Raw genomic sequence first — 25,448 nt, 5'->3', positions numbered from 1 at the left:
GGTGGTACCGCATACAAAATGCTAAGGATCTTTCATCTCTGATGAGCACACAGATGTTATAGAGAAAACAAACAATAACTTGAAGATACAACAACAGCAGCTGAGTCTGAGTTCTGCTTGTACATTCCTTAACCTCCACCCCCTTTTGTTTTTGTTGTCCCTTGTTCTCCCCCCGAAACCTCTCCCGTCTCTCCCTCTCGGTCCCTTTCATCCCTTCCTGCATCTCTCCACAAAACTGCAGTGTCCTCCTCCGCCCACATCGGTATCCCCCTTAAGTGTTAGATAGCAAAGGCGTGCCTGCGGGGTATGTTAAAGGTCCGCTTGACAGATTGTCTGCCTCATGTTGTGGGAGTGTCCCTCACATCATCTGGCCGCTGCTCAGGTCCATCCCCCTCTGTATGCCTTAGGGCCTGAAGTAGTCCCTCGCATTGTGTCGCCATGGGTGTCTTATGCAGACCCAGCGTTTCCTCCCGAACTATGGTGGTTCCCTCTGCTATGGCCCAAGCTAGTAGTGAATACCTCCATGCCCTAATGTGTGGTAGGTTTTGCGCCTTCCATCTTTTCGTTAATAATCGTTTGGCAACCATCAAGCCCAGGTCAATAAAACGGGAAGTGACTTTTGTTGCCGGGGTCCTGCGAAATTGATGTAACAAGTAGGCCATTCAAAGGGTATGTTACGGGCCGTGAAAGCAATGTCTAGCTTGTAAATTTCTGCAGGTGTATCATGTTCCAGTTTTTTAAATGGGTTTAATTAAGTACAGATATTAACATCTCTTCATGTGGACATGGTAACACACCCACAGCAAATGTACTCTACTCATTTACTACAAACTCTACACACATTTCAATGTATCAACACCCATTCCCAAAAGAAAACGACACCTATATACCCTTTTACCCAAACTACCACACATTTGCACCTTCACTCACACACAAAACACCACTCTAACCTATAATACTAACCATTTTACTAATCGCCATTCCAACCCAACCCAAATCCACACGATACGTAACTATATCCTTTCCAGAGACACACTCTCTGCTCTGATTACTCCTAACAGACCCCTTTCTGTCACCACCAAACCTATACTCATTCTTCCACCTTTTTATCCACCAAGCCCCTCCTCTTCTTTTTACCCAAAAAACACACCCTTACAATCTTTAAACTCCACTGCACTACACATATTACCTGTTCCAGCAATCAAATCTAACATAAACACTCTATAACTCTTGTTCATCCCCCTACACACAGCATACACTCTTTTCCAGAAAACGTCACCATCCCCTGTACCTTGCAGCTTCCCTTCACCAACAATACTTTACATAAAAATACTTCTCAGAAAACAAATACATTATCACCTCCTGTCACTACTCCTTAAAAACAAAACAACACACACACCAGTGAAACAAAATCTCACACACACACTACCTCATAATACTTTCTGTCCCAAACTATAAACATACACCTTCTTTCACCCTCCTGACTACACAATGTACACACATCCCAAACCAACTCCGCTGCCAAGTTTTCTCTCTTCCCTCTCACTTAACATATATACAGCAGCACTGCAACTCTTTTTTAACCACCACTCATCCATTGGACAATTTATAACCTTGCTACATGACCAACATGCTGCACCACCACCCCTAACTCATACACCTCCACCCTAAACATATGCAAACAAAATAGACAACATGCCACTCATCCCGACTCCACATCCCCATATCTATTGCACAACAAGGCTACTCTACAAAAACAACACAGCTCACCAGCTCACTCTCGACCACCATCTCTACCACATAAACATGGAGTCCCATAAAAATGCCTTCTTAGCCTACAGAAAGAGTAATACAATACAGAAAAGCTACACTATTGCTATCCTCAATACAGCTAATACCAGCAGTAAATACACACCTACTACAAGTCCACAAACACTGTTCACTCTTCTATAAAACAAAGTCAAACCATCATCAAAACACATTCTCTAAACTGCTTACTAATAACTGTTCGATCACTCTCCAAAACAAGCATCACATCTACGACCTTCCCACTGACAAGCAACCTGACTTACTCTTCATAACTGATTAATGGTGGGGAGATAACATGGCTCCAGTGTTGTATCAAGCCATTCCTCTAAGCTATAAAACTATCACACAAAATCATATAGTCAAGAGAGGAGGTGGCCTAGCTGGTGTATTGAAGTAAACAAAGCTGACGATGTCTCCATTTAAGGTTGTGAGGCCCTCCTTACCAGATGCAACCCTACGCCATCTTCCACTTGTGACTTCCTCCACTTTTACAGACCTCACCTAGCAATGCAACATTCTCAGACACATTTCTAGAGACAGTTTCAAACATTATAGCACTACACACCAACGTATTCATTTGTGGTGACCTAAACATTTGGTTATACTAATCCTATATGACCCATCCAAAAGCAATCATCACTGGCCTAGATGCACTGAGCCTACATTAGATCGTCTACAAACCCACACACATCATTGGGCAGATCCTAGATGTAATTTTTGCATATCCAGAACTATTTACCTTTCAAACAAATACTCCAGTCATATGGTCAGACCACCATTTGCTTGCTTTCCAACATAAAACAACACAAAGTAACACACCTAAAACCACCTTACATGCAACTACCTATTGACCTTAGAACAAACTCAATTTTCAACACTCAGAAACACAACTAACATCCAGCACAGGTCTAGGCACAATACAATTTGTTAAAAAAAACTATATGAGTGGCTACAGGAAGCTTTTGATATCCTAATATCACTCAGCACAACATAAAAGAACAAAAGAAAACAAGCGCCAGGAAGAAATATAGAGCTAAAAGAGATTAAACAGCAAGTTAGAAAGCTGCAAGGCGCCTGGCATGTCAAACTTCACCTACAGAAATGTAACAGATTAGACAAGTCACCAATCAAAATAGTTAAGCAGAAATTCTATTCAGATATATTTCAAAATGCTAAATACGCAATTAAAGAATTCTATATTATTCTCACTACATTTCATAAACCAAATTGCCTAGAAGGAACTCATCCTGTTACTTTAGAATTCACAGACAAACTGGCAAATCATTATACAACCAAAGTAGGCACATTTGACTCCTATTTAAAACAAAGAAAAACCACAAGTACCAACCATTTTAAAAAAACTGTCATAGAGTAAGCTAACCCAGCCTCTGCATTCCTTCCCATAAATATCCCACAATGAATTTAAGGACCAGGTCAAAGCAAGCAGGCTTGCTGGCAGCCCTTCTGACCCATGTCCACCACACATCTTCACGAAAACTCTTCTAACTACCTCTCCTGCCATACCAGTAAGCAGAATCATCAACAATTCCTTTACTACAGGAATATTTTCAGTAGATCTAAAAAGGTCATGCATATGCCCATTACTAAAGAAAACAAACGAGGACCAGCTTAACCCCGACAACTGCAGACCAATTACAAATGGACCTTTCCTGGCCAAACAGATAGAAAGACCATCATTCAACCAGATGTCACAATTCATGGAAGATAATTCGATACATTCAGACTACCAAACAGGATTCCGTCCAGGAAGAGTCACAGAATCTGCCCTCTTTGCCATCTGGGATTACCTTAAGAACACAGTTGATCGGAGCGAGGTTGCTGTACTACTTCTCTTGCACCTCTCAGCTGCCTTTGACATGGTTGACCAGGATACTCTAATACTAAGACTCTATGAAGCCAGCTTAGAGGGGACTACTCTCGACTGGATTGCATCCTACCTTCAAAACAGAACTAATGTCATCCATATCCCACCTTTCTCATCCAAACTGTATTTACCAAAAGCAAATGTCTCTAAAGCAATATCATCTCACCCATGCTTTTCAACATCTACATGAAGTCATTACCGGCACTGATCAATGAATTTCACCTCACATGCTATAACTGTGCAGATGACACACAAATACTTCTTAAAATGCAAAGCGCCAAAAACATTGAAAACTCACACATTTTCAGTTGCTATCAGTGGATGACAAGGAGCCATCTCAAATTAAATGCTTCCAAAACTGAAATACTCACATGCAGCAATTGGAAAAATTATATCCCACTCGACGCCTGGCCTGACAAAATGGGAACACCACCTAAAGTATCTAAGGAAGTAGGAAATCTCAGAATTACCATGAACTTTAAGCTACCAAAGAATGCCCAAGTGGAAAAACTAGCAAGATTAAGCTTCATTATTATCAAACCTCTGCGATGCATCGTCCCCCACCTGGGGTTTCCATAAAAGGTCCAGGCTACTATCTCTCTTGTTCTGTTCAAACTCAATTGTGCCCATGGCCTCTTCTACCACAGCTCCTCTTTAACAACTATGAATAGGCTACAACAGATTCAGAACCCTGCGGTGAGACTACTCTTACATATAAAGCCACAAGTCCACATCTCCCCTGCCTTGAAGGCCCTACATTGGTTACCGATTGCCAGAAGATCCACATTCAAGTTGCTTTGTTTCACCCATAATGCAATACATGAAACAGGGATGCTCCTCGTTAGGATTAAAATCACCAAATCCGTTCAACAAATGAACATTCATTCTAGACTGGCAACTGACCTCAAAATTCTACTATACAAGAAAAATACAAGAGGTGATACATCCTTCTCTGTTCAAGCAGCTATACTATGGAACTCTTTACCCCATACATATAATCCACGGATAAGTACCTTATCTTCAGAAGACTACTAAAGGGTTTACTCTTCCCCACATAACCACCATATTCAAACAAGAATATACAACATATCCCTGTATACAAGCATTTATTTGGACTATATCTGTGTACCTAGATATGTGTATTCCTTTGTAAAAATGTGTATAAGAATTATGTTTATATATAGATATTCATTAGTTCTGCTTACTAAATGTACATATTAATTATGGTTATATTTTTCCATGTTAAACATGTCTATAGGTCACTGCATAAATTAGTCATACATATTTATCTATAATTGCTTCACTATTAAATTGCAAAACAATATACAAATTATAAAACAAATAAATTAGCTCAAAGTACAGCAACAGTTGAAAGTATAAGTGTAATAAATACAATTTAAATCTACATATATTACCTCCTTTACATATATACCTTCCATATACCTATGTATGTTTATATTCACTACTTTACCTATAATCCAGCATCTCCATTGCACTACCCGATTTCTCACCCTATACCTCTCTCAATGTATCCCCTACCTCCACTCTCTGACTCATCCCAAACCCCATTCTACTACTATGACCCCCCAATAAACCGTTTCTAGACTCTTCCTCCTTTACCGCTCCTTGCATCATCTCAAACCTCTTTTACCCTACAGATCTCCCAAACAAGCATCCTATACCCATCCCTCTGACTTTTCCACCTCAATCAACACTTTACCTATCCCAAACTTATTCCTACTTCTATGATTTCGAAAAAACACTTTATAGACCCTTTCTTCTTCTATTCCTCCACTATCCTTTTCAATCCAACTAATAGACTCACATCCACCACTCAAATACATTTTGTATTTTCCTATACTAGTTCCTCACTAATCCTGATTGAGTTCTGGAGTAGCGTGCTACCCATGGAAAAATGATTTGATGCCTTGTCAGGGATATGAGGCTATATATCAATGCAATTACAATTACTACTGTGCAGGATAAATTAGCACTTAGCAGCTCTTATCGTAAGTGGTTCAAGTAACAGATGCTTTGTGTTGGATTACATTTACTTTCTCCATATGGTTAACACAGAAATACAAATAATTGTGCCTTAATGCCTGGTTATCATCTGTTTTGTATGGTTGTGACCTCAGACAAATAATGTGTGCCCCTCTGTTGTTGTAAAGGTGATGGGCTAACTCTATTTCACTGATATGTCCCAGTTTTTGGTTTTGAAACCCAGGTTATGTTATTTAAGGGATAGACCTGGAGATACGGCTTGTACTAGGCCTTGTTGCAAGGGGAACCTTGGATAAAGGTGGATAAGAGTGGACAGACCCACCAACGTATCCCCATCCAGGCAGTGTGGCTGGCTTCTTCTGCCTAGCCCAAATGTCCCTATTGCTGTTCTTCAGATAAAGTAAGGATAGGCCACAGAAATAATTTTTGAGTATTACCTGCTGTGGGATTTTCTTGCTTCTTAAGATGCCAAAAAGTAAATGAATCCACTGTGTTTATGGCAGAATCTAAAGAGGTCCACTCCTGTGTGGAAGCAGAAAGATTTGATACATCAAGCTCTTTCCATCCAACGGGGTCCTCTGCAGGAAAACACGAAAGTGCCAATTTTGTTGAAAGTGAAGTGCAAATGGACCATGGCCAAGCAACATGGCCGAAAGGACGTGACCCCTTGAGCTCTGGCCGGCCTGCCCAGTAATCCTGCCTGATCCTGCAGTACATCGACTGCAACCAGCGTTGAAACCTAGCCTGCAGTGCATGAACTCTGCGGGCTCCGTTGGAGGTGATGAGAGTGATGATAGGCTTTGGCGGCCATCCAAATGCAATATCTTTCCTGAGTAAGGCCTGTGCCGTCTGGCAGCAAAAGAGCAGCTCGCCTTGTGGGCAGAGGCGGTCAGAGCCCCTGCCGTTGTGCCCGGGATGTGCCCCAATGTGACCGGAGAGCCTGCTCCGACGTGGACCTGACTTCTGACCCAGTGGCATGAGGAATAAAGCGCAGCAAAGAGTACTGGGGCTGGCCTGTTGAAGTTGCGTGAGTTGAGCCTGCAGCCCAGAGAGAGAGGAGCTCTGAATACGGAGGTGGAGGGTGCAGCTGTTGTCCTGGGGGTTGTGTTCCTCACCTATACTCTGATGGCTGATAGTGGCTGGAGCTGTGGGCTAACCGATGTGGGCTTCTGCGGCCGATGCCCTGGGACCCCGGCTGGGGCGATTGAGACCCTGTCGCTGTGTGAGGACTCTCACGGCATCTAAGTGTGAACTGAAGCCCTTGGAGGTGCAGTGACGGTGTGGGCGGCAGGTGAGGAGTCAGGAGAGGGCGGATCTGGCCCCGGAGTCTGTTGCTTTTTTACCCTCCTATCCCTACCTCCATGCGGGCTAGACGCAGGAAGAGCGGCCGGCCTGTAAAGTGCAAGACGGTGGCTGAGGAGGCCCGTAGGCCCCTTTCGGAATGTCTGTGATCTTGCTGGAACTCGCCAGGAGGTTGCGTTTGTTGCCTGTTACAAGTAGACAACTGACAGGCACCTGCGCGGGAGTGAGACCTGCCTGACAGAGGACCTTCACCAGGTGTGGATGGATACAGAACCCAGATGCATGAGACTGGCAGTCAGGCTGTACTAATTGAAGCGGGGCCTTTGTTCGATAAGGCAGTACGGTCTGCTGGGGCCAACACGATTATGCACTACACTACGCCACATCACTCTCTGCTGCATATAATGAGACAGACGGCTACTGGGGATGAGAGAGAAGATGGTGCAAGTGAAGAACCAACCCATGTAAAAAATATGTTAACCATTCAGGGCTCTAGGAAGGCCCTGGAAAACCAAATTGAAACACTGTCCATCGGCATGAACCTGCTGAGAGCAGACTCGAGCAAAGTATCAGACAAAGTGTCCACAGCAGAGGGATACATTGTTGATTTAAAGTGAAGGGTGTCGACTCTTAGCCAGCAGGTGGCCCAGATGACCACGCCCAGGAGGGCCCTTGAAAGTCGGGCCGAAGATGTGGAAGGATGTGCGAGGTACAGCAATATAAGAGTCCTGGGGTTTCCCAGGCTTGTTAAGGAGGTCTCAGCCGAGCACTTCCTGGAGCAGTTGAAATGCATACAATTGCATTCTCAATGTCTGCCGGAACTCTTTGCAGTGGTAAGGGCTCACAGGGCCCTGGTGATACTGCCCCCTGCTGGGTCCCAGCCTCAGCCCATTGTCGCCAAAACACTAAATTATGGAGACAGGGACTGTATCCTTCAGGCTGCATGGGAGAAACAGAACATCTGTTATGAAGACAGCAAAATCACTATGTACCCGGACTATACTATACAGGTTCAGGAACAGCGGAAAACCTTTCTGGGAATTGAATGGAAGCTCAGAGACTTTCAACTGCAGTGTATGCTACTGTATCCATTCAAAGTGAAGGTACTGGCACAGGGCAGGGCCTATTTCTTTGAGACACCAAAGGAGGGGTGGGAATATCTGGAGATCGAGATGATTTTCTCCCCCCTCGAGAACAGCGTAGGTAGAGGCTGAGGTGGGGCACTTGGCCCAGGAAGAGGACACAACATAATAAGCACCCAACTCAGACTCCACTGGAGGAACGAAGAATCCCTGTGGGTCAAGATGGCAGCATGTGTTTTGGGGCTGTCGATCTGGGTCACTGAGTCACCAAACGCTGAATCAGGGCAGAAGACAGAAGCCATACAGGAAACAGTGAGCCTGATGGAGGACGTTGTACCTGAGACCATGTTCAATGCAGGTCCTGTCATCTGAAGAGGGACTTTTATGAAGTTGCTTGGCTGTTGGTTGGCGTAGTGTTTCTGTGGACCGATTGTAGTGTGAACGAGGATTGGACTTCAAATGCTACAGCAGGGGGTACATGGGGGGACTGAGTGTGGACTGAATGGGAATTTTGTGGCATTTGTTGAGGTGACTGGGGAAGTTACAGTGAGTGTTGAACTCTGAGCATGATATAAACACCACCAGAAATGCTCTATTATTATTTGCCTCTTGATGGGCATTCCATGGTTATGTGGTTGGGCAGGCTTGGTAGGGAGGTTCGTTGGTATGGGAAGTTTATTGGCCCCAGCTAGGCTTCAGGGGAAGCTGCGCATGTCCTGGCACAAGCATGGGAAGGGCTTTGACAACAGCAGAGTTGCACTTTATTTGTCCGTGGGTGGGGAAGGGGGAAACTTTTTACAGATTGGTTTGTTAGTTATAAAGACATGCAGCATTTGTTGACAACAGGTGGAATGCTTAAATAGAGGCTACAATGGAACAACACAATATTTTGCTATGGTGATGGAGATTGAGGGCCAGATGTAGGTAAATATTATTTACCGATTCTAAAATACCAAATTATACCGATTCAGTATTTTAGAATCGGTAAATGGTATGTAGCAAATGATTCGGTAAATTTTACCAAATCGGTAAAATGCAGTATTTACCGATTTGGTATTCCCCATTCATTCCTATGGGCCTGGAGGCCCATAGGAATGAATGAGAATTACCGATGGGGGTAAACTTACAAGGGTGGCAGGGTGTCACATTGACACCCTGTTGCACCCCTGAATAGTGCATGGGTACACATATGGCACTGTTAAAAAAGCACAAATTTGCTTTTTTAACGGTTTTTGTTATTTACCACCAACTTGTAGTTGGTGGTAAATAACAAATCCCTAAATGTGAAAAGCACTCACTTGAGTGCTTCCTACATTAAGGATTTGGTAAATTACAGAATCAGTATGTTAAGAATTCAGTAATTTACAGATTCCTTAAGTTACCGATTTGGTAAAATACCAAATCCTACAATCATGCCACCTACATTCCAAATGCCAAATACCGGTCGGTAACGGCTGAAATTCGGTAATTTCGGCCATTACCGACCGGTATTGGGAGACCTACATCTGGCCCTAGGTTTCTAATCTGGAATGTAAAGGGCTTGGGAACATGCTCTAAACCCTACAGAGTACTCTTATTCCTTAAACAGCATTGTATATCTGTGGCCTGCTTATAAGAAACTCAGCTAGATGACATGGGGCCAATAGATTAGCAGAGTAGTGGCGGGGTCAGATATTCCACGCCTATTCTACTTATGCAAGAGGTGTGTTGATATGGGTGGCTCCTGTTATGCCATTTGCCTTGACATATATGGACATATATGGAGGGGGATGTGAACGGCCACTTTGTGCTGCTAAGTGGGACCCTTGATGGTCGTGATATTACTATGCTAAACATATGCGGCCAAAATGTGAACGATCCTGGATTTTATCAGTCCATGCAGAATCTGCTGGCCCTAGAGCCTGACGCGCCTCTCCTGTGGGTGGGTGATTTTAATTGTGTGTTTGACCCTAATTTGGACAGGCATCCACCCAGGCAGGGAACTAAGCCACAGATGACCAAGAGGCTCCGGGAGGTAATGTGGGACTTGGGCATAAGGGCCACCTGAAGGGATGGGCACCCGACGCAGAAACTGTATTACTACCCTTCATCTACACATAATACTCACAGCAGACTGGACAGGGTACTCGACACGGCATTGGTGGCAGGGAAGGATGCCTTCAGATATTCCACTCCCCCTCTTCTACTTATGCAAGAGATGTGTTGATATGGGTGGCTCCTGTTACGCCATTTGCATTGACGTATATGGAGGCAGATGTGAATGGCCGCTTTGTGCTGCTAAGGGGGACTCTTGATGGTTGTGATATTACTATGCTAAACATATACGCCCAAAATGTGGATGATCCTGCATTTTATCTGTCCATGCAGGATCTGCTGGCCCTAGAGCCTGAGGTGCCTCTCCTGTGTGTGGGTGATTTTAATTGTGTGTTTGACCCTAATTTGGACAGGCATCCACCCGGGCACGGAACTAAGCCACAGATGACCAAGAGGCTCCGGGTGGTAATGTGGGACTCGGGCATAAGGGCCGTATGGAGGGATGGGCATCTGATGCAGTAATGGTATACCTGCTCTTCACCCACACACAATACTCACAGGAGACTGGACAGGGTATTGGTGGCGGGGATGGTCGCTTTCCCAGATGTTGAAGTGACACAATTGGCCTGTTTTCTGTTTGACCACTCCCTGGTTAGATGTGTGGTTCACTGGAATGCCTCCATGCAGGCAACCAGAATGAGGAGAATACCTGTGGATATCCTAGAGGACCCGGTGGCGAGGGAGGCCTTATCTCCGGCTCTGACAGACTATATGGCAATTAATTGGGAGGGTACAACCACTAGTAGAGCAACAGAATGGGAGGCAATGAACACGGTACTGCGGGGGACTGTATAGGTCATTGCCAGCAGGGTCCAATGGCAATTACAGCTTGAACTCAGGGCAGAGGAGGTAACCTTAGTGGAGGCTCAGGCAGAAGTTCAAACATGCCCGGCTGCTCTTGATTGGGATTGGGGGGGTGCATAAATGCATCAGCAACATATGGGATAGATTGGATAAGTACACTCTCCGTCAGTATTGACTGGCACTACACAGGGAAGGGGCTAAATACGGATGCCTTTTGGACCATATTCTTTGGAGGGAGCAGACCCCGCACTTGACTACTGCCTTGCTCACACCGATGGGCAAGAAGGTATATTTCAGGGCTGCAATACTGGGGGTATGCCAACAACACCTACAGAAAGTGTATACTGCTGACCAACCGGTTTAGGAGGATGGATATGCACTGTTTTTTTCTGATGCGCCTCCCCCACTGGGCTCGAAGAAACAGGACGCCCAGTTGTATCTGGAGAAAATCCGGGAAGCACTGCTGAAGCTGCCCGGGGCCAAGGCCCATGGGGGAGATGAAATACCATCTGAATTTAATCAAGCGTACTCGGCCACAGTGGTGCAGGCACTACTGCATGTATATAAGGAGTCTTTTGAATGTGGTATTCTACCCCCCACCTTGAGAGAGCGAAAGATATGCATGCTCCTAAAACCGGGTTGTGGATGGGCTGGATCCGGCCTCATACCGCCCAGTTACTATGAGGAACAGTGAGGTTTTATACCAGGTCGTCATACTGGCATGATTTTACAACGGTTACTGCACATTATGTTTGAGATGAAACACAGAGACTCAGAGCTGACTTTTGTATCGATAGACCTCGAAAAGGCCTTCAACATGGGGGATTGGGGTACCTGGGCTACAGTGCTGCAGATGGGTTAAAATACTGTATACTGCGATTTGTGCATGGGTCCGCGTGGGCTTGATTCAATCGAAGGATTGGTCACAAGAGTGGGGAACGCATCAGGGGTGGCTGCTCTTGACACTGCTCTTTGCTCTTAGTTTTGGGCCGCTGGGGGTGTGGGTGCGGAGAGACCTAGAGCAGTGGGGCATCCAGGTAGGCAAAACCCTGCATGAAATACCTCTGTATGCACATGTTCTGTTATTTGCACTTATAGAGCGCGCAAGCAGGTTCTTTGTTTTATCGAAAGCCAGTGTAGTTTCTTAAGCTCTTATTTCACAGAAACAAATTTGGGTGTTCCCGACAGCAGTCTGGCCGCTGAGTTTTGGACTAATTGGAGCCTATTCGTATGTTGTTTTTGTACGTTCAGATATAGGCTATTACAATAGTCCGAACGCGACATTATGTTTTGAGATTGCTCTCAGTCAAGAAGATCTTAATTTTCCTTATGATTCTAAGAACCATAATGCAGGTTGAAGTCACAATGCTTACTTGATCACCCTTGGTAAGTTTATTGTCCACTAATACCCGGAGGTTTTTGGCTTTCCTAGTGGGTATGGGACATGAACCAAGGTCTTCCGGCCACCACTCCAGTGTCCACACATGTGGACTATTCCCAAACTTTAATTCCTCTGTCTTGTTGGAATTGAGTTTTAAGCAATTGGAGGACATCCAGCCTAATATTGTGCTCATACAGTCATGGAAGTGTTCCCCTGTTTCCTTCTCTGATGCCCTATTTTATAAAAAGGACATGGGAACCTAACTCACTAAGGAACCTGGGTGGGTAAATTATTGTCAGAGACAGTGGTTCCAGTGGAATAATAAAATCAATATAGATAAAAAAGTGCACAATCGCAATGGAAGGGTTAAGATGATGTCAGAGGGCGAAGAAACCACATACACCTTTGGTTTTAGTTTGATACAATCATATTTTATATTTTACAAAAAAAATCTATATTCAATGAAAAAGAAAAATGTGCTTAGTGTCTCCAGTGAGAAACAAGAACCTAAAATATTGGTGACATAATTGTGACAGTATTTTGCAATATTTCCAAGGTATTAAAAAAACCCGACCATTTAGCAACTCACTACATAACATACAGCAGCTACATACAATAATACACGCTGTTAATGTTTCGCTTTCTTTTGTTGTTGATGACGTTTCGACCCTATACGTGATCTAGCGCCTCATGAGGACCTATGGATTTAGGGACATCTGACGGGTGGAATGTTCAGCTGCGTGGGTGTACTTGCCAACAGTCGGTAAAGGAGGAAAAGGAAAACGAGATACTCACAAGGACACCCAGCCGAGTACCCAAGTTAGCGTGAAGGCTGGCACTCAATGGGTAGCTGAACACTGTTACTGTGTTGATGATACACAGAGACGTGTTTGAAGACAGTGATGAGGAACTCTGGAGTTGGTGTTAATCACAATTGGTGCTGTTGCACTGACTTGTGAATCACGAATGTTCAATATGGTGGTCTGTACCTACATATGGTATCAAGCCCAACTATAGAAGCGAGTATTTTTCAATGAAAACAAATCCTTCAATAATAGCAGTCCTCAAAGCGCGTGATGATCAACTACGCGGGCAGCACAACAGCATCAGTCTGTCTGCTGTTGGCCAAATGACCTATTTTATATAGTCTCACCTCACTTGGAATTGCCCAGGCTGCTGCAGCCTCTGGAGGGCTTTGGGAAATATTCTGGACTGCATCTCAATCAACACAAATCCCTGCTCTTCCCTCTGGCGAGCATGTCCACCCTGGAGAGCCTCCCTGATCTTGGGTTACGCTGGGAACAGGCACATTTTTGATACCTGGGTGTGCAGGTGGCGCTTGAAGGCACCCAGCTGATGCACCTCAATGTGGACAGGGTCATAACTGCCCTGTGGTATTCGGTGACCTTTGGGAATTTGTTACCACTTTCCTTGATGGGCAGACTGGCGCTGTCCAAAATGGTGGTGCTGCTGTGCTGCCTGTACATACTACAAAATGTACTATGCCTGGTTCCCAAAAGGATCTTTAAGCAACTGAATTTTGTGATTATGACATAGCTGTGGGTGGGAAGTCACAGCAGGGTGGCTTTGGGTACACTGACCTGTCGCAACGAGAAGGGGGGCCTGGATGCATCTAGACTCGATTTATATTACAAGGCGGTGCACTTACAGCACACGTCCTGTGGGCTAGACGATGGAGAAAATTGGAAGAAAAGACTGCTGGTGGAATGGGTTCAAGCGGCTAAACTCCTGGTGGCACTGATGCAGGGTAGGGTGTTTCAGACAATATGCCCTGCATAGTTCATCACACTGCAAATATATGGCAACAATGTGTGGATACAGTCCTGTGATATACCGCAGACAAATCACACCATAGATATTTTGCTTACCTGTGGCTCTAGACCAAGGCTAATTGCCCTCCTATACAAACCAATGAGAATAGACTCAACTGGCCCTCCTCTGTTAGGTGGGAAAATCCCATTTCTGCAATGCACTGTTTTTATGCTATATCAGGTTATCAATGTGTGGCTAGACACCAAATGTATTCACTTAGTGCAACCCACTGAGTTATCCCTGTAAGGTGCAGGCTTCAGTTAGCAACTGTAAATTCATTTTGTATTTCATAATCCCTATTAGGCTGCTTAGACTGTGCCTGAACTAGGCCTCATTACCTTGTATTGTCGTCACTGGATACCTAATTATTCTTTACTAACAAAACCCCTTCTTTACCTGACTACCAAAGATGTACATGAACCCCTGCCTTGGACATCTGCGTGCCAGCAAGCTTTTGAGCAATTAAAGGTTGCACTTTGAGCTGCACCTGTGCTTGGTACTCCTGATTACCAGAGCCCTTTTGTACTCTAAGTACACGAGGCGGATGGTTGTGCGCTTTCTGTTCTAAAACAGGTTTACGGTGGTAAGCAGAGACCCTGCGCTTATTTCTCTGCTATTTTTGATAACGTCGCCAGAGCTCTCCTGAGCTGCCTGAGAGCTGCCGTGGCAGTGGCAGTTTCTATCCGACAATCGTCAGGGCTCGTCCTTGAAACTGAGCTCACAGTAATGGTACCTCATGCTGTGGATACGCTATTGAATGAGACAAAGACGCAGCACCTTACTAGTGCGCATGTGCTGGATATGAATTAACCTTGTTTGCTCAAACGATGTGCCACTCTGAACCCAGCCACGTTACTACCCCTCCCTTCGGAAAAAAAGGACATTGATGTCCATGATTGTTTATTTCGGACTGAGGAAGAAACAAAAGGACGGGTAGACCTGACTGATGTTCCCTTATCTGACCCCAAAAGGGAGATATATGTCGATGGCTTTTGTTTCAAACTACCAGATGGCACTACCACTTCAGCCTTTGCAATCACAACGGTACACACTTTAGTTGAGACATCCCATATCCCATACCAATCGGCTCAAGCTGCAGAGTTAGTTGCCCTCCTTAGGGCGAGTGAGTTGAGTGAGGGACTGGCTGTTAATGTCCACACCGACAGTCAGTACGCCTTTGGGGTGGCCCATAATTTTGGGCGCTTCTGGGCGGAGAGAGACTTCTTGACTTTGCATGGACTGCAAATACAGAATGGCCCATTGATACAAAGATTGCTGTCCGCATTGACACTTCCCGATAAGTTAGCAATAATAAAATGTAGCGCTCACAAAGCCATCACAGACGATGTTGTTAGGGGAAATTCGTCCGCAGACCAGACAGCTAAGGGGACAGCATGATCAAAGATGTTTGTGGCAGGTCCCGCTAGGTGGGGCCCAAAGAATGGAATTTGTGAAGACACATTGGAAAATGTCTGGGAAATACAAAGTGAGGTAACATCAGATGAACTGGCAATATGGGAGGAAAGTACTGGGCGCATGGATGATGATGGGTGCTGGACTGACTTGTCTGTGAAACAGAGATGGTTGTTGCCCAATGCTTATATGCTCCCTGTTGTTACCATGGCCCACAGCCCAGCACACATTAATGCCAAAGGAATATGTAAACTACTGGACCCAGTGTGGCAGAACAATAATATTTCTAAGGTAACCACACACCTGGTGAAGCAGTGTATCATTTGTTTGAAGCATAATCCTGGGACAGGTACTCCTACACCCGCAGGTAAGTTTGCACCACCTTCCTTCCCTTTCGAGGTTCTCCAGATGGCTTTTATCGAAATGGAACGAGTTAACAATTTGAAGTATGTGCTGGTAGGGATTTGTGCATTCAGTAAATGGATTGAGGCTTATCCCACCAAAGGGAATACAGCTATGGGGACGGCGAAGGCTCTCTTAGAAGAGTTCTTCCTGCGCTATGGATTGCCACGTGTGATTTGGAGTGACAACGGAAGTCACTTCAATTCAAAAGTCATTGAATTGGTGTGCAAAGGCTTGCATATTAGGCAGACGTTTCATGCAGCGAATCACACCCAGTCAGCAGGCTTGATTGAGAAGTACAATGGTACTCTCAAACTGAAGCTAGCAAAGATTCAAGAAAGCACAGGATTGCAATAGCCAGATGCTTTACCTTTGGCTTTATTATCTACCAAAGAGACAGCACATTCTAGAACAGGGTTGTCCCCATAGGAGGTGGTCTTTGGACGCCCCAGCCAATGTCTGGGGCATCCCAAGACCCAAGCGCTTCCCTAAGATAGAGTACCCCCTGCTTGTAGACTATTTGTACGGGGATCACCATTCTATCCTCCAACAGATTCATGCCATGGTGCAACCAGTGCCAGAGTGGCTCGGGTATTAGCTACAGCCCGGCAACTTTGTTTTGCTAAAACAATTAAATGGAAGAACTGCCTGGAGCCAAGGTGGAATGGGCCCCTGCTTGTCCTTCTCACCACCCGCACAGCAGTCAAGTTTGAAGGCCAGAAGAATTGGGTGCATGGCACTCACGTCAAAAGGATCACTCTTCCACTTCCATTTGACCGGTGGGTCCTCGACGGCATTGCTGACCAGGAAGGAGAGCGGGTGCCATGCTACATTCCCTTCTCTGACGCCTGACTGAAGTGAGCACAGACGGACGAAGAAAGTGACGTCGCATTGTTGGAGGCGGTCGCACCAGAGATAAGCGCTGCCCCGGACAACCCTGTTTCCAATAACCAGGATCGGAGCCTCAATGCCCACCTGACCCTGAGTTTCTACCCCTTTTTGTTGATGAGACAGTGCCTGGAGCCACCAGGTTTAATCTGTGGCCCAACAGAAGGACAGTGCATCAGTAGGACAATCCAGAAGTTAGGGAATGACTTGAGATTAGGGCATTGGTGCTATGCCTAAGGTGCCTGCATTAGATTAGAATGAGCTACACTGGTGCACTACCCTGAACACTGGTCAGGATTGTTGAGGGTACTTGCTCAGGAGGGAGGGTGCCCCATCCTGAAAGAAGAGGATTTATATTTCAGCAAGGGCTGCAATCATGCATCTCCCTAGTGGGAGTGCTTCAGAGCACCGTCGTTGATGAACAATAGGAGCCTACCGGCAAGACTCTAGACGGACACTGGGTGACTTGTACCCCTCTGGGCGGTCGTATTTTTGTGGCTCCAATTCTCAAGGTTTCTTTCTATGTACCCATTTGGCCGTGTAGTCATGAAGGAGGAACAGCCCCTGGTGGCCCCTCCATCACAGAAGAATGGTCCTGTGTGGTCTAGTTGGTCTACTGTGAGTAGGGTAGTAGTGGTAGTAGTCATTTCATAGTAACGCTAACACTATTTGGGTGGTCTGGTATTTAGAGGAACAGCATCCTGTGCACACTCTGGTTGGCTGGTAGGGACTACTCTGGTTCCACCTGAGCACCTGTTCATTACACTGGTCCCACATAAAGAGAGGCATAGACAGACTTATACTTAGAATGCTTTCCTGCAGATGCTTCATCAGGTACACAGTACCACTAATGCCATGAATTAATTGTTGGGTGTGTGGGTTACTCCCCTCTGTTATACACAAGAATGAGCTGCTGATTGCATTGCTCCTGTCATACTTGGGTAGCTGTGAGGCATGGTTCCAATTGCTTTCTATGGCGTACATGCACTATCATGCTGATGCTATGAAAATGAAGCAGTCTGATTGTGAAGCAGTGTTAGAGTATATAGTGGTACACCAGGGATATACACCTGGGGCAGATGACAAGGAAGGTACCCTACATCCAGAAGCTTGCCTGAACCTTTTCAAAGCTAATGAGAATGTCACTTGGTTACAGAATGAAATGCTGGATTTCCAAGGATTTAATGTTACTGAATACTTCAAATGTTTCTGGGAACAAGATATCACTGCAGACAAAGCCATGCCCGTCCCTGTGATCAATGCAATAGATGGTTTCTGTGTTGAAGGCTCAGGCAATGTTCCTGTAGGACAGAGCAGTTATAACTACACATACCGATTGAACACTACTAGTAGCCCAACTTTACTTACACCACCGAATGTATACTTCAGTTGTGGGGAACAGGCTTATACATGGCTTCCGAGGGGATGATCCGGTTGTTGTTATGCCTCTTTCCTCTTACCTCCCATTTATGTTGCACCATCTAATTATCACAAGGATCATCGGCTACAGTGTAAGGATCTCCATTTGCATTGAGTTAAGAGAGTTGTCAATCCTAACGATAATGATCAGACAGATACCTCCCTACAGCAATTTACTGACATAATAAACGGCATTCTGCCATTCTGGTTGTCCCATGTTCAATAGTCGTAATATTTGTCACCTTGCCAGAGTAGTTGAGGGAGTTATTAATACTAAAGCAGGTATACAAACTAATATTACAGTCAGGCTTCAGGCTATTAGGCTTGTTGTTCTTCAAAATCGGATGGTTTTAGACGTCATTCTTGCTGATAGGGGTGGAGCCTGCCGTGTTATCGGCAGCAGCTGCTGTGTGTACATTACTGATATACCCCCTACTGTATACTCTGCAATACAGAAATTACACAGACCTGCTTCAGTTATCCATCAAAATAATGGTTCATGGTCCCTTACAGGGTGGCACTGGGGTCTGTTGGCATCATGGGGTTGTAAGATACTACTTGTTCTAATAGCTATCTCAGGTGTCATCTTTACATGTTGCCTGTATATTAATTGCTTTCCAGCATGTTGCACTTATTGTGTGAGCAACCTCACCCCACCTCTAAGTTGTCAGGATGTGATAACAAGGTTTCTACTATGATGATGCAGGGCATTTCTGAATACTAAGTGGATTTTCATACTAAGGGGTCCCACCCTTGCAAATAGGATGCCCCCATCACCATGGCGGTGTAATCCTCCATTTCCAGCATGCTGGGAATGCACTGCGTGCATTGTCATGCACAAGGTGACAAGCAACGCGAGGTGCCTGCCACCATGTCCATGACAATACAGGGGTGTACCATAGGTACCCTGCATGTGTACCCCCCACTCCCCCTATACTCTGGGGGCTCTCAACGGGCCCCTAAAAGCAGAATCCGCATGCCTTTCCGTGGGAACCCCGCCACAGAAAGGCATACTTCCGCCCCCCTACTAACATGGATGGAGGTGTCTAGCAGATACTGCCACCATGTTAAATCCTTTTCTGCCCGGTCGACTTGTCGACTGGGCGGGAAAGCAGTGGGCGGTCTTCCCGTCCACCGCGGTATCCCTGCCATACTAATATGGTCGAGGGTCAATTGGTGGCGGGCGCGGAAGGATGTAGGGCGGATCTCCTTACATCTTAATGACCCTCTAAGTGTGTTGCTTTATTCTTCCTTGTAACTTGAGTGATTTTCTTTCTCCCCATTTAGGATTGTAAAAACCCTACCGGATAGCCTCAATAAAGCATATAGCCACCCATGCTAAAAGGAGGGTCTGTCAGGTTTAAAAATCCCATTCTTGCTCTGTACTCTTTTTATGATGTATTAGGTTAGGAGTAGTACAGCTTTCGATTCCTGAACATCTGTTCTCAAGCAGCAGGTGGAACTATGCAAATGTATGCTCAATCAATGAGTCCATCAATGTTTGGGAACCCTGCAATACCATGGAATGTACTCTTTACTTTGGTTAGCACGCTTTCAGTTTTAGGGAAGATGAAACAGCAAATGTTTCAACATAGCACTAAGTACTTGCTGCAATATTTTACTGAAGGTAGACTGAGAGAGTCCAGAAGCCATGTCAGTAATTCTTTGAAAAGAACCAGTTGCACAAAAATGCAACACTGATAACAAATTAACCAGTGGTGGGACAGTAGTTCAAATATTACTATTGGGATCTAAATCACACTTTATAAGGTCAAGTATGAATAATATTGTGTGAGAATCAAGTCTGTAATTCTTTAAAATGTGTTCATCTGACATAACAAAAAGATCAACTCTACATCTGCAGATGTGTTGCTAGTACCTTCTCCTAGTTTGTAGTGCATCATGGTATGCCAAATCCTGTGAGGGCCAACAGTATATTGAAGAGGAACTCATATCTGCACATGTGGTAAAACGTTGTACCAAAAAACTACTCCTATTGCTGTTGATATACATGTATAAAATACACAAATGACAACGTTATAACTATTTTCTCCAGCTGCAATGACCACAATCCTTGTTAGTGAAGTAAAAAGAAGTTGCTAACTTTAGTTTTTCCCTGGAGGAAAATCCCTCAAAAACATCACTAGAAAGCTGTAGGTAAGCGGGATCAAAATTAGCTTCATAACACATATGGGTCAAAACTGAACAGCAGTGGTAACCATGGAAAGATCTCCGGATTTTTGGAGATGAACTGTTGGTGGAGGAAATGTAAATTACTGCCAATATTTCTGGAGTAATGGCCAGGTTTAAGATAAAATAGCATGCAAATACCGATTCTGGAGGAAATATTTCAGCTTCCAAAACTTGATTTTACTCCACATTAACACAGATATCAAAATTAGCACCTTGAGACCTTTGCTCTGTGATGCACACCACTAGGCCAAAATGCAATAAATAGGAAAGTAACAAAAAAGGTATTTATTGGAAAACTGGTTCTTTTAATGGCAATATATGTAATGACTGTTTTCCTTTGATTTTCTCATGCAGTTTAAAGCAGTGGGTGTGGTGTGCCGGCCAAGTAAAGATGAATGTGACCTGCCTGATTATTGTGATGGTGAATCTGCTACCTGCACGAGCGACAGTTTCCGAGCCAGTGGCTTCCCTTGTATGAAAGGAGAAGGATATTGTTATATGGGAAAGTGTCCTACGCTCAAGGGCCAGTGTGAAGACTTGTGGGGACCAGGTAAGAACCAAATCAAACTAACATGTTAACATGTTAGTCAAATGAAAGAAAAACCATTGTTACTCACCTGCGCATAATAATGACAGCAGTGAATTACCCAAGAGGCACTTTTATAAACTGCTCCGGTTTTAGAGTATGTTTATTACATTGCATCAATGTGATTTGAAAGCAGTCACAATTGTATAGACAGAAGAATTGCTAGGGTTTCTGTTATTGGTAATTGTTAGTTAAGTATATATTGAGTAGTTTTAAGCAATGGGCAAAGCGGCATTTTGGCCAGGGTCCCAGCCTTTCATGGGGCCCCAGATAGAGCCAGCTCAGTTCTGCAGAGATCCTTGCACTGATGACCTTAAATAATTCTTATGCAGATTGTTTTAAACATCGTTTTCCTCTAATTTATTTTTAATGTGGGTGATGTGTGAGAATCTATTTCAGACATTTTGCAGAGAAATTTGTTTATGTTTCATGCAACATCCATAAAAAATGCTTTTTTAGGTTAAAACAGGACATGATATATGAAAATGGGAATGTGTCACAGAGATTATTTGCATTGATTTCAGTGAACCACTGCTGTGTTACAATATTGACAACACACATCACTGAATATTAGATATAAACATATTTAGAATTTGGACAGGTGTGCCAGTTCACGGTTAGTGACCCGGGCAAAAAGGGCATGAAAAAGCGGAAATTGGATCATAAACTAAAACCTGTTCCAAAAAGGGGCCCCCAAAATATGTTTGGCCCAGGGCCCCCAAAATCCTTAAGATGTCCCTGAGTATATAGAATAATAACTGGCAATACCAATAGGTCCGGTTTAAGAATGAAAGTGCCTCTTGTGTCAGTAAGGGTTTAGGTACTCAATAGGTCATCATACATGTACTCTGTCACTCATCTTTGCACTCATGCATCCATTCATCCATTCAATCACTCTTTCTTGCATTCATCCTCATGCACAATCACAATAAAAAAAATCAACAGCATATGCACAAAAAATTAAAACAATACAAGTAGAAAAAAAGAAAGCCTGCTTCTTAATAAACTCTACATTCATATGCTTGCGATAACAAAACGAACCATAGTAGTGGCTGTCTTTCTTACAGAAGTGTTGAAAATACTCTGTCATTTAAAGTTCCAGCATGGCGGTAAAATTTAAAACAAGCATGTGTGCCATCTTGTAATTGTAAAATATATGATACACTATAGACAGGAGCATTCTATCATGGTCTCATGGTTTGGAGGAAGCCACCACATGGGATGCAAGCAAGGGACTGATTAGTAGTGCCTTGAGAGCTGTAGTATCGTCTTAAGTAATATAAAAATAAAAAGAGGAGAATCAAAGAAATGATATGAAAACTGTAAAATGAGAAAATCGAAAACTAAAGGCCAACCAGCCTCCCACCAGCCCACAAACAAGTTCACGTAGCTGGGGGGCGAAGCACGTTCCCATCCCGATACCCTGCATTTGCAAATACAGCTGTCCTGAAAAAGTGAAAATGTTGGTATTTAGACAAAATCTGGTCAGTTCAATTATCATTTGATTATGTCTCAATACTTCAATGGTCTTTTTTGTGGGAAAGAAACTCATGGCTTCCAGGCCAGTCTCATGATTAATCGATGTGTATAGACTGACAATGTCCAAAGTTATTAATAACATATCTTATTCCCATCTGGTACCTTCAATGATACGTAAAAAGTCCTTTGAACGGAATTACCCCAAATTTGGCAGGGAAAAGGGTCTTGGTCTAGAAAGCACAATTTTGTTCATTTGGTGTAAATTCATTCAGTAGTTTTGGAGAAATATCAAAATTTACAGATATCGATATTTGGGAATTCTGCCATCTGATTGGTTGAGGCATTAAGAGCACGAGCTTGCTGCTGATTGGCTGCGAGCGGAAAGAGGGGTTGCAACTAGGAAGTGTTGCCCGCCAATTTGTGATTCTGTTGAAGCAAGTAAGGGGGAAAAAGGGCAAAAAAAGTGGGAAAGAGAAGGGTAGGAGCACTGTAACCTCTGTGGGGTGTTTAGGGTGTGCTATAGAGGGGGTGCCAAGTGAAGTATTCACCCCTACCGGTGTGAAAGTGGTGGGTTACTAGAATTAAGTGAGGTACTGCCTAGAGTCTGATGCTACTATGGTGAGCTGGTGCGGGACTTGGGGATTAAAGCGTGAGCCCATATTGTGTGTCTTATGCTGTGAAGTCATGTGCTGTGTCCGCTGCACTACATATGTGGAATTAGTGTCAGCATGTGTTTACAACTACTAGGATGAACTACTGACCCATACTGGTCTGAAAGTCCTGGGGTACGGAAAATATGTGAGGTACAGTCTAGAGTCTCATGGTGCTAAGCTGAGCTGCTGCCGGATTCGGGGATGAAAGCGTGAGTCCAAACTGTGTGTCATATGCTGTGAAGTCTTGTGCTCTGGCCGCTGTGCCACATCTGTCCCAGTAGTGTCAGCATGTAGTTATAGCTACTTGGATGAACTTTTGTTTAGAACATTGTAGCTTGTGTATGGTGGTTAGGGGTGTTATAGAGGGAGTGTGAAGGTACATTTGCGCTTATCAAATCAATTCAGTATTTGTGAAGTGCTAACTACTCACTCCTACGGGTCTGATGGCGCTGGGGGCGTAAGCTGAGATGCTGGCGGACTCGGGGTAAACTCGTTGAACTACTGACCCGTACCTGTCTGAAAGTGCTGGGTACGTAAATTAAGTCAGGTATTGCCTAGAGTGTCATGCTGTTAAATTGAGCTGCTGCTGGACTCAGGGTTGAAGCAGTGAGCTTAAACTGTGTGTGCTGTGCTATGGGCGCTGTGGCACACATGTTCAACTTGTATATGGTGCTTAGGTGGTTTTGTATAGGGAGTGCGAAGGTAAATCAATATGGCATTTGTAAAGTGCAAACTAATCACCCTTATGGGTGAGTAGAGCCGGGGATCAAAGCGAGAGGTCTGTGCTGCAAAGTGAGATGGTCTGGCTGCTGCGCCACAGCTGTGTGGAGAATACATTTTGGCGAGGGTATGGAAGTTGCCGTTATCTGGCCCTTAAATAGCAGGCCTAAGTTGTAAGTTATAGGGTGTCTCTAAAAAGAGCCCTTGTGTTCATTAGTTGGAGCTACATATAAGTGCAAATGCACAGCTTCGAGTTATTCAGGAAAACTCAGTTTCCCTGATCTGTGAAGTGCACTCCATTACTTCTGTATATATCCGTCATATCAAAACATATGTTGTTGTTGTGGATGGAGCCCACTTTGTGGTCTCTGAGGTATGCAGACACAGCATTGTTGCTTTTCTTCCGAGATTTTTTTATCTGAGGACAAAATTGTTTGGACCATTTCCACTTCTGTCTTTTGCATATATTGGGATATACAAAGACAGTATGAGGCAAAGGTAACATCAATTGTCCAAAGGTGTCCTTCATAAGCATTTCCAAATCTACCCCAGTCAATGTGCCTAGGTCGTTTCCACCACAGTGCACAATCATGAGGTCAGGGTGTTGGAGATGCAAACAGGTTTGACCCAAAGGCAACAATTGGTTCTACTTCAATGCTCTCTGTGGAAACCATTTAATTCCCACATTTTGTAAACCTTGGTCTAAGTCAATATGTCTCTGTTCTGCATACCTCTTGCACCAGAAAACATAGCTATATCCTACGATCCACACTATCATTTTGAAGGTATGGCTGGAAGGTATGGAAATATGTCTGTAGCTCTTGCAGTTCCTTCGTAGAATAAGAGATATGTTTAAAGATGGGGCACTAGTTTCTTTTCACATACAAAACGGTACCTGATTGGGAGATGAAAATGTTTTTTTTTCTAAAGTAGGGTGCACATTCATTTTGTCGGAAAACATCTTTGTGATTGGTTAAGAAAAATCAGTTTGAACGTGGAATACATATAATAGGATAAAATTTGATCAAGTCAACCACACCTGCTACTTGCATTTGGAATGCAGTGTTCGAACTTAAAACAATTGTGAACTTTTAACCTGTCGTTAAATGTTCGAGAAAATGTTGCAAATAAATATGGTTAGGTTTAAAAAAATTGATGAACATTGAACCTCCATATGTTGTAGAATATTTTAGAAAGTGTGTTGATAGAATACGTTGCATTTCTGACTTCTATGTGCACTTGAATATTATTAAAATTGTTTATATGGAAAATTAGAAAGACAGTAATAGAGAGAAGTTTTGAAAGCTAAAAGAATCAAGGAACTATTCTAATTTGTTCTTTATTACCTTCTCGCGGTTGCCAGTAGGTAGGTATAGAGTTAGGACCGAGTTTTTATAGGAAGAGCATTTTTTTGTTTTGCCTATAACTTTGGCGTCATTTGATGACTCTTCATGAAATGTTGAAAACTAATTCTTTTTTCATATCAGCTCCTATGTTGAAA

At 44.0% G+C, this 25,448-nt stretch overlaps 1 protein-coding gene across 1 annotated transcript in view; it reads left to right on the top strand.

The window, feature by feature from the left end:
• LOC144791758 (zinc metalloproteinase-disintegrin-like VLAIP-B) overlaps positions 1 to 25,448 on the top strand; it is a 4,238,988-nt gene that overhangs the window by 2,706,578 nt on the left and 1,506,962 nt on the right. Inside the window, exon 14 of the mRNA XM_078666527.1 lies at positions 20,864 to 21,059. Coding sequence (XP_078522653.1) covers positions 20,864 to 21,059 — 196 coding nt within the window. The remainder of the gene's footprint in view (positions 1 to 20,863; positions 21,060 to 25,448) is intronic.

The sequence above is a fragment of the Lissotriton helveticus genome, chromosome 11, assembly GCF_964261635.1.
Source record: "Lissotriton helveticus chromosome 11, aLisHel1.1, whole genome shotgun sequence".
Classification (NCBI taxonomy): Eukaryota; Metazoa; Chordata; class Amphibia; order Caudata; family Salamandridae; genus Lissotriton; species Lissotriton helveticus.
Note: the sequence above shows the minus strand (reverse complement) of the source record. Positions and strands in the feature narration are given on the sequence as shown.